General features: G+C 33.1%; 1 protein-coding gene across 1 annotated transcript; it reads right to left on the bottom strand.

Annotated features, from left to right (window-relative positions):
* Positions 1-1,629: 1,629 nt before the first annotated feature.
* Positions 1,630-3,359, bottom strand: LOC117926246 (glutathione S-transferase F9-like). Its single transcript, XM_034845328.1, has 4 exons — positions 3,344-3,359; positions 2,962-3,251; positions 2,597-2,645; positions 1,630-2,324 (listed from the first exon to the last, which is right to left on the bottom strand). Exons 2-4 carry the CDS (start codon positions 3,103-3,105, stop codon positions 1,870-1,872), a joined length of 648 nt encoding a protein of 215 aa, XP_034701219.1. The 5' UTR covers positions 3,106-3,251; positions 3,344-3,359; the 3' UTR covers positions 1,630-1,869.
* Positions 3,360-10,753: the final 7,394 nt, after the last annotated feature.

The raw sequence follows: 10,753 nt of genomic DNA, 5'->3' as shown, positions 1-10,753 counted from the left end.
ATAGTAGGTCATGAACTTAAGCTTCGCCCCATTGTAATTTTACAAGATATTGGAGTACAGTTGATTCTCTATAGTAAAGTGTTGAATTAACTTCAAAATTGAATCATAAGGGAGTTGGTATTTTTCTATGAGTTTGAGTGGTTCCCAATCAAGCTCCTAATTTATGGCAGCATGTTTTATTTAAGGGATTTGGTTTTTGGTTCGCAAGTGTGCATAAGGGCGTTTTGGTAAAAGCACAAGATTGCATTAGATCTCATGGATTATATTTTTAAAGTAGGCTAATTAATATTAAAGTCCAATAGAGCTAATTAATTAATTGAGACCTAGGTGGGTTAGATTAAGTGACCTAAGCCCAATTTGGATTCAAGTCACTTAAGTTAACAAGGGCCTATATAAACCTCCAACCCACAAAAAGCCCTATATAAACCTCTATAAGGGTTTAAGGTTTAGATTTTTGCCACTTTTTCTCCATAAGAGTTTTCCGAAGAGAAGTCTTGGCCACCCTCAAGTTCTCTTTCATGCTTAGATTCGTGTAAGGAGAGGTTGGTTGGTATCTTCATTGGCTTGGTTTTTATGTCATTTTTTATAATTTTTCTCAACATTTTCATAAATTTTGATTAATCTTTCGTATGATCGATATTTTATGTTAGGATATCCATTGATATTTTCCAATATATTTCAATATTTACATCAAATTGAGTTATCGATATATTCATGAAAACCAATATTTTTATCTTATAAGCGTTTTAAAGTAGAAACCCAGGGGCAATTTGTGTCCCAAAAGGACACTTCTCGAGCAATTTGACAGGTCCTCTAATACTTTTTCTATTCTAAATCCACCACTAAGGCTATCATTTACACTACTGATTTTTTTTTTCTCTTTTAATTTCTTTTAAGCCCTTGACTTTCCTGCCTTGGTCATGCACCTTCAATCCAAAGAACTGACTGAGACACACTGAAAAGATGCATGTTAAACCTCTTTACTAGGACATTACAATGAATTTGACCAAAAACATTGAATAATCACTTAACCAGCTAGGTTCTAAATAACATCCACAAACCTGTTACGGAATGCAAATTGGAGTAAATTTTAACAAAGAAGCATAAGCGAAAGAACACCATATGGGACTTGCAGACTAGAATAATTGAACTTTAATTTTACTTCCAAGTGAGATACAACTCGATCCTTGTTTAGTTGTCTTGAAATTAAATTGATGAATAGGAAAATAGCATAATTCAACACATCATATGTAGGATGTGTCTTACCCAGAAAAAGGGAAAAAGGAAAAAATCTTTGAGTTTGTTAATGTAGGACATGGATTCCCAAGTTGCATATTGGTCTCCATGGCTCAATTTGATTGTCCAAATTTCAAATGACTATGACATCCAACTCAGAAAGATTTGTTTTTGTGATACTTGTCGTTTTCTTCATGTAACGTTTCTCTTGGTTTCTAACAAAGCCATCATCAATTAGTGGCTAAACCAGCAAGGAATGGATCCACTTGGCTTTGGACAGCCTACATGGCGGTGGAACCTATCTTTTTCAGGCTTACGTCCAATTTGAGCCCAAATACTAACAACTTCAAAGGAAGCTATAAATAATGATTGGGTACCCAAAAAAACATTACATTTATTTACTAAGAGTGTGTTTATTTTATTGTAGAACTCAACTGCTCATAAAGATAATCATATACTAAGACAGACAGGAAAATACATCGGACAGAACACACAGGACATTATTCTAAGATACATAACCAAGACAGGAAATTACATCAGCCAAAACATAGAGGACATTGTTCTAAGAGATATACCTAATCCAGTGAAGGATATTATTAATCCATGATTTTCCTAGTCTACAAGGGAATTGAATCACTCCAAGAGGGGCCATCTAGAGCTGAAGACCTTCTTCCAGGATGGTCTATTACTGATATCATCCCACCATGCCTTCACGTGTTTCCTCTCCTCAATCAAATACATCTTCCCCATATCAGCCAAGTACTTTGTGAATGGAAGGTGGCTAAGATCAGCAAGGCTAAAGAAATCCCCAGCCAGGTACTTGCTCTTGGACAGCCTCTCTTCATAGATGTCCAACACCTTTGCAAGCTTCTTTTCATTCTCTTCGATTACTTTCGCATCCGGGGGAATACCCCGTTTGCGGCCAAACAGAATTTCAATGACTAAATTGTCAATTGCTGGGTGGTAACTTTGTGCTTCAACCTCCAGCCATTGTTCCACCACTCCCCTCTCCTCTATTGTCTTCCCCAGTAAATCAGTTCCTTGAGACTTGTACTTCTCAGCATAGTACCTCATGATTGCACGAGATTCTGAAATTCAAATCATACTCATTCATCAAGAACCCAAAGGGCCTGTTTGGTAAAACAAATAAATTGTTTTCAGCAATTCATGGGGTTCTAAGCTTTACTGAAAAGATCAACTTTGAGACTAACACATCATAAATCACTTAAAGAGTGAAAAAGAGCTTTTTAATCTTAAGTGGAAATGTTGTCTTTATAAGAAAAGGCATTTCTGTATATGGAATACTACTATAGAAATTCTGTGATAGAAATTTATTAGAAGTGAGATCACTGAAAATTACCAAATAAGGTATAGTCTCCATCTTGAATGACAGGAACAACTCCAAAAGGCTGCATTTGATGAGAGAAAGAAGCATAAATTATCAACAATATGTACAACAAATCAAGAAATTGTGATACTTCAATCATTAAGCCTTTGTTTGGCTCTCAGCAACTGCTGCATAAAAGAAATGAAAGGAAATTTAATGAAGTTCGAGTTTGAACTCCATCAATTCCTACTCTGTTGATCTTATTTCTACTTAAAAGCTTTTCGAAATCATCAGAAATCATCAGCTTTTTCACTAACACCACAAATCGAAATCGTCTCGTTTCTTATGTTGTTCCTGAGCGCAAAACAAAGCTTTAAACGACAAGAAGAAATTAGAACCTGCAACTTCAGGAATTCAGGATCCTTATTCTGTCCTTTGATGATATCAATGGGGACAGTCTCGAATTCGACCTCCTTCTCAATGAGGCAAACAAGCACGCGCTTTGCAGAAGCAAAATCTGGGCCATACACCTTCACCACCATTGTTGTTATCTTGATTTATCTCTCAAAGATCTAGTAAAAACAACGACCTGCGTTTGGGTAGAGGGGTTGATCTTGAGGCCTTATATAGAGTGATTTTCCTTTAACGATGCTTTTCAAAGTCCAAGAGATTCGAGATCATGCACCTTCTGCTTAAAAAATGGGCACATACAATCAGATATTCGAGCAGCTTATCATTAAAAATGGAAGATGGAGAATCAAAGTTTGACTGTGATTATACCTACTATGCCAAGGCGGTTTTTTTTTGTTGTTGGGTTTTTCTTTTGGGCAAAGCTGGGAGCCAAACAGTGGAATGAATTTTGGGAAGTTTGGTTCATTTTGGATTCTTATATATTGGATTTTTCCTTGAATGATGAGTTTACACGTGAGAGAGCAGAAAGAGACAAATATTCATGCATCTTGGAGATTATAAAAATAGCAGATATGCTCCAATGCGACTTTATGGATAAGAAGAGAAGGCAGGAAATCGTAGTTTGATTACCTTCTTTAAACTTTTGAAATATCTTGGGAAAGATTTTTGAAAAGTTGTTCAAAAATCAATAATTTGACATTTTTATGATGTTGGTGTAGACATAAAAAAATTAGTGGATTAAATTACCACTAATTTGTTCTTCTAAAAAAATAAAATCATCTTATGGATAAGTCTCTCTCATCTCTAACTATAAAAAAGATAATAATAATAATAATAAGAAAATTATTATTATTATTTTGTTGGTAAACCTCCCGATAAATTTTTTTTTGCTAAAATTAAGGAACTAAATCCCTTAAATTAAACAACTAAAATTGGGGAATTCGAAATTCAAATTTCTTGTCTTTATCTATAAATAGAGATGTCTTCCATCAAGGAGAGGGAGATGGAAGAAAATTTAGAAATCAGAGAAAAACTCCAGAAACTTCGTACGGGAAAAAGGGCTTCACAACAAAAGAAAGAGCTTCATCAAATCTCCCTACAAGTTCGATAAACGGCAAAAGAACTAATACACTCGTTCTTTGTCATTCAACAAGGTCATTCGGGAATAAGCCACTTGTGGCCCTTGATTAACCTTTGAAATTAAAAAAACGTCATCGTCGTCTTCCAAAGTGAGATCATGGCAAAAGAATCAGAGGGAAAATATTCTTTTGGAAAGAATATTATTTTTGAGATTGTACCCACGATATTCTTAAATTTAATAAATCATTTGTTCATACTATTTTTCCTATTTTATTTTGCTAATTTCGCAGGATAAAATTTTACGAAATTTGTGTGTACAAATTTCTGGCACACCTGGTGGGACATCTCTGCCTCTCATCTCTTTTGTTAGAAAATTGATCTCTACTACGTCGATGACACCCAAAAGAACTTAAGTTGTGCATGTCAACAAGGGCAATGACAAAATCGTCATTACACAATCGACACATGACACCGCTATGGGCCCCATGACTCGTAGCAAAGCAAAATCAACATCTTCAATCTCAACAAAACAAACAAGTGAGTCTGCTTGTTTGCTAAAACAGGTAAGAACACGCGATGAGCACCAACCACTCATCACCTTGGTTTCTCTGGGGGCAAAGGGTCATAGTCCTTGTAGTAGGGGAAAACTCCCTTCAACACTACAAGACTTTGGGGATAAATCTCCTTGCTCTATTATCGATGCCAACTCTAGCACCAGCTCACACTCTGGGTCACCAACTGGAATGTCAAAGGAGGAAAACTACTCCAATCATGCCGACTCTTTTACTTCTTCCTTCTCGATGACCATGTCGGTAATGACAACGAGCACTACATCTGTAGAAGAGCAATTGGCAGAGATGGCCTGTGCCATTTCCAAACTCACCAAGATGGTCGAGGAGAAGGATATGCAGATAGCCTCCCTCATAAACAAGGTTGAGGCACAAGTACAAAATACGGGTGAGTCAAGTCACGGACTCAACCACCCTTCGAATGTTGCATCTCCTCTTGATGATGCACCACATACATATAGGACAATGCAAAGTGAAAAATAAACGACGGAATCTGCCTCAGTGGCGTCATTATCTGTCCAACAACTTCAGGACATGATAACTAACACCATTAGGGTGCAGTATGGTGGACCCTCACAGAGTACACTCATGTACTCTAAACCTTACACTAAGAGGATTGATAACCTACGTATGCCTATGGGTTATCAACCTCCAAAATTTCAATCATTTGACGGAAAAGGCAATCCAAAACAACATGTTGCCCATTTCGTTGAAACTTGTAACAATGTAGGTACAAATGGTGACTTATTAGTTAAACAATTCGTCCGTTCTCTTGAAGGGAATGCTTTCGATTGGTACATAAACCTTGCACCAGCGTGTATTGATAGTTGGGACCAAATGGAACGTGAATTCCTCAACCGTTTCTATAGCACCCGACGAACTGTAAGTATGATGGAACTTACTAACACTAAGCAATGGAAAGATGAACCAGTTGTAGACTATATCAACCGTTGGCGTTCCTTAAGCCTCGACTGCAAAGATAGATTATCAGAGGTATCAGCCGTGGAGATGTGCATACAAGGAATGCATTGGGGTCTCCTATACATTCTCCAAGGGATACGACCTCGTACCTTTGAAGAATTAGCTACCCGAGCACATGACATGGAGCTTAACATAGCCAACCATGATGCTAAAAATGACCTTATCATTGACCAGCAAAGAGAAAGACACAATGAGAAAGCAAGTGATAAGATTTCAATAAAACCCATCAGGAGTCAATGATGGTAAATGTGACTTTTATGAGAGATAAAAAGAAAGAAGTAAAAGAGGTTAGACCAACCCAAGAAAATGAGAGGTATCGATTCACCTTGAAGGAATTAGAGGAGAAGAAGTATCATTTTCTTGACTCTGATGTGCCTAGCATGTTGGAAGACTTGCTCCAGAAAAAAGTTATTAAGCTACCTGAGTGCAAACGTCCAGAAGAAATGGGTCGTCTTAATGATCCGAACTATTATCATTACCATCGAATCGTCAGTCACCCGATGGATAAATGTTTCATCTTAAAAGATCTTATAATGAAACTTGCAAAACAAGGAAGAATTCATCTAGATCTAGATGAAGTAGTAAAGTCAAATCATGCTACAGTCACATTTGGGTCCCTCGATCCTGTTTTGTTACATGTTCCACCTAAGACACTGGAGGCATGCGCCGATACTATCCAATGCGAGTCACCGAAACCAAAGCAAACGCAAGTGTCATGTCAAGACACTATTCATCACTTCTATTTTGATAATGAATCAATGTCGTATAATGAAGAAGGTTGGACATTGTGACGCGAAGAAGACCTCACAAGAAGCAAGAATCTCATCCTTACCCAAATCTTCCTAGGAAGGAACAACGTAAGAAAAATATTCATCGATATGCGAAGAAGAAAGAAGAAAAGAAACCTAAAAGAAAACAAGCGATTGTACAAGTTGATGACCTCTTGGTACTAAAGTTCATCACCCCTATCACCTTAGAAAAATACTTCCCTCTGGAGTTCTTCAATAGAGGGATGGTGACATCAACTCATATGATCTCTTGTCATGAAATTTCGAAAGAAAATGAGTCAAGTAAAGATGAAGAAAATGCTTTCGGTGTAGAGCCAAGAAAAACCAAGGAAGATGATGAGATACATAGGAATCCATCACTTTATGCCACAAAAATAAAGGGGGCAAAACGATTTGAAGACAAAGGTCACGATTGTGCGACATATTGTGCAAACATCACTTACACCGGCAGCGATGAAAATGGCGCAACATCAAATTTTACCACAATTGTTTTCAAACCTCGACATTCTAGTGATGCTCCTTAAAGCATGAGCCTAAACTGCATATTACTCCTATCCTAAAAGAGCTTAAACTGTAGTAAAAAAAAAAAAAAAAAAAAAAAATCATTCTTGGCAAACTTCTTAAACAGATGAACAAACTCTTTGTATTAAAGAAGTCAAATTCGGAGATTCCAAACTAAAATCTCTAACTTCTCTACATACAAGTGTTCTTTTCTTTCAGCATGACACGTTCTCAAAAGGATGACGCAATCCAGAAGTTAAATCTAAAAATGAAGCTTCAAAAGTCAAAATCAAACTCCAAACATTCTTCAACAAGCTCGTGGAAGAATATCAAACACAAACAAAAGTGTCATTCATCCACCTTCAAAGCTAAAGAAGACAAGGTTGAGTTTTTCAAAACACTTGAGGAAATTGTTTATAAGTTTACTTGATATCAAGTTATCATTGACCCTCAATTAAATTTTGCTTCAAGAACACGTGGTTACCACCCTTGGATTAAAATCAAGTCCAAGCTTGACACATTCTTCGACAAGCTCGTGGAAGAATATCAAACACAATACAAAAGTGTCATTCATCCACTTTTAAGACTGAAGAAAATCAAGACAAAGGACTTCTTTTGTTCTTCAAAATGTTTAAGAAAAGTCTTCATAAGTTTGATTGAGAATAAGTCATCTTTGACCCTCAATTAAACTTTATTCCAAGGACGTGAATTTATCATCCTTCGATCAAACTCAAGACAAGTGATGCTCCTGGCCTGCACGAGTATAAACTGCGTACGACACACACAAAAAAAAAAGTCTGCTAAGTCGAAAACCTGAAAAGACGACTTAGGCAAAAGTTAGGACATATGCTCGCAAGATTAAATATTTCTTTTAGTCTTGGCAAAAGTTAAGAGCAAAAAAAAAAAAAAAAAAAAAAAAAAAAAAAAAATTATTATTACTTCAAGACTCACCCCATCTACATGACAATGCATGTACGTGATGAGTCTTGAAGTGAGGGCATTTGTAGACATAAAAAAATTAGTGGATTAAATTACCACTAATTTAGTCTTCTAAAAAAAAAATCATCTTATGAATAAGTCTCTCTCATCTCTAACTATAAAAAGGATAATAATAATAATAAGAAAATTATTATTATTATTATTATCTTGTTGGTAAAACCTCCGATATTTTTTTTTTTTGCTAAAATTAAGGAACTAAATCCCTTGAATTAAGCAACTAAAATTGGGGAATTCAAAATTCAAATTCTCTATCTTCATCTATAAATAGAGATGTCTTCCATCAAGGAGAGGGAGATGGGAAGAAAATTCAGAAATCAGAGAAAAACTCCAGAAACTTCGTACGATCTCCCTATAAGTTCGGTAAGCGGCAAAATAACTAATACACTTGTTCTTTGTCATTCAACAATGTCATTTGGGAATAAGTCACTTGTGACCCTCAATAATTAAATGATTGAGATTTGATTTTGAAAATTTGAACGGTATAAGTAAAAATTAATAAAATTATTATTAGGTAATTATTGTAAAACCTTAGTGAGAAAAATTAGTTGAAATCTATATAATATGGAATTGCTATAATGAATTGTAAAAAATTGAATTTAAAATTATAACAAATAAATTTAGTTTTAATTGGAATTAATAATTTTGATTTTGAGGATTAATTAAATTGGTAAAAATACAAGTATGTGATTTAATATTATTAGAAATTAAATTTTAATGAGAAATAGGATATTTAATTTAGAAAAAAAATAATATAATAAAATTTTAATTTTTGGCAATTGAAATATGTTTAGGGATATGTATAAAAAAAATAATATGGAGGAGTTGTGAAATAATAATAATAATAATAATAATAATAATAATAGGGAATAAAGAGAATGGAAAAAAATAGGGTTATAAAAAAATTTTAGAAAAAAATATGCCACTGTCTATAAAAAAAAAAAAAGTGGTGGAAAGCCTTGGTCAAAATGGGAACATGGGGAATAAGGTGAAGGAAAAAAGAAAAAAGAAAATAGAAAGTGGCGTCAAAGACTGCCTATAAAAAATAGGCCACTACTTAGAAAAAAAATATTAAAATTGGCGGAAAGCGACGTCAAAAAAAAAAATAAAAAGAAAAGGTGAAAAAAAAAGAGGAAAGGAAATGTGAACGCTTAAAAGGTTAAGAGAGAGAGAGACTTTCACTGCCCATAAAAAAATAAGCCACAACGGAAAGAATTATTTATTTATTTTTATATGAATTTTTAATTGATTTTTAATGAAGATTATGTTAGCGTAAAATTTAGTAATTATTTATTGGTGGCACACTTCATGTGAATTAAAAAAAAAATATTTGTGTGAAGAATTAGAATTATTTAATGTGAAAAAATATAATATAATAAAATTTTAATTTTTGGGAATTGAAATATGTTTAGGGATATGTATAAAAAAAATATGGAGGAGTTGTGAAATAATAATAATACTAATAATAATAGGGAATAAAGAGAAAGGAAAAAAAATAGGGTTATAAAAAAATTTTAGAAAAAATATTCCACTGTATATAAAAAAAAAAAAAAAAGCCACCACTTAATATTAAACTGGTGGAAAGAATTATTTAATTTTTTTATATGAATTTTGAATTGAATTTGAATGAAAATTATGTTAGAGTAAAATTTAGTAAATATTTATTGGTGGCACACTTCATGTGAATTAAAAAAAAAAATTGTGAAGAATTAGAATTATTTTGATTGTATTTAAAAGATGAAATTGAATTTTATTGGTGATATATTAGTGTTAAAAATAATGGAGATTTTCGATTTTGAGTATTGTTATATGTTTAAACTACTTGTTTTATAGTATTATTATTTGAGTTGGGTTCATTTTGCATCCATGGTTGGTTGGAAAAGAAAAGTAAGGAAAGATAGTTTGAAGTGAAAATGAAAATTAAAAGACCTTAAACAAGGTAAAAATGAAAAGATAAAAAATGAGAATTAAAATGTAAGATTTCTAAGGAAGACAAATTAAGTACAGAATGAGATCTTTAATGTGTAAGCATTTGAATCATGTTTACATCTAAGTAAAAGATTTATATAAAGTGATTAAATGACATCATATGTATGTTTAAATATATTATTTAAAAACGATTTATTTATTTTGTATAGAAAAATTAGAAATATTTGTTATGATATGCATGATTAAAGAAAAAAATGCGATAATGTAGATTGATGTAATTTTGTATGATTGAATTTCATTTAATGTATATAATAAATAAAATATTATTATATTTTGGTATTTTATGATATTATATTCACCTAGAATTGTTAACCTGTTCGTGTACCTCTTTCTTTTTAAAATTTTAAAGATGTAAATGTAGATCATGAGAATCACAAGAAAACAATGGGGAATTTAAATAAGTCCCATGAAGTCAAGGAACAACCGTAATAATTGTTTTAAATTTATATATATATATTTTGTATGTACTACTTTGAGTTATATGAATTATAGTAACCTAACATATATATTTTAAATATTTTATTCGAAAAGAAAATCATGTACTAAATCCTGATTCAATAAAATAAAATGAAACTAGATATCAATTTATTTTAGAAAAATCATATTATGAGATTGATTGTCAACTTGGATAAGAGTAACCTCTAAGGTCAAACTTTCGATCTAGGTCATGAGTTTGGCTCTAGATTAGTAGGAATTCAACAGTGACATATGCCTTAAGGAACCCACTTGAGAAATTTGGTTTCTTGAAAGGTAACAAATGAAGTGGTTAAGCTAGCAATAAGGGAAGAGAGACTTGTTTTGGGAATTTCTTCAAATTCCATACTGTTCTCTCCCTTTCTGTTTGACATTTAAGAGTATGATGTGTCAATCTATCT

The sequence above is a fragment of the Vitis riparia genome, chromosome 12, assembly GCF_004353265.1.
Source record: "Vitis riparia cultivar Riparia Gloire de Montpellier isolate 1030 chromosome 12, EGFV_Vit.rip_1.0, whole genome shotgun sequence".
Classification (NCBI taxonomy): Eukaryota; Viridiplantae; Streptophyta; class Magnoliopsida; order Vitales; family Vitaceae; genus Vitis; species Vitis riparia.
The sequence above is the reverse complement of the archived record's forward strand: the minus strand, read 5'-3'. Positions and strand labels throughout refer to the sequence as shown.

Bases quoted from the DNA above. Each gene is read 5' to 3' on its own strand.
- LOC117926246 (XM_034845328.1), bottom strand. From the start codon at position 3,105: ATGGTGGTGAAGGTGTATGGCCCAGATTTTGCTTCTGCAAAGCGCGTG. The intron at 2,646-2,961 runs GTTCTAATTTCT...CATCAAATGCAG, and splicing joins CTGAATTCCTGAAGTTGCAG to CCTTTTGGAGTTGTTCCTGT. The intron at 2,325-2,596 runs GTAATTTTCAGT...TTTGAATTTCAG, and splicing joins TGGAGACTATACCTTATTTG to AATCTCGTGCAATCATGAGG.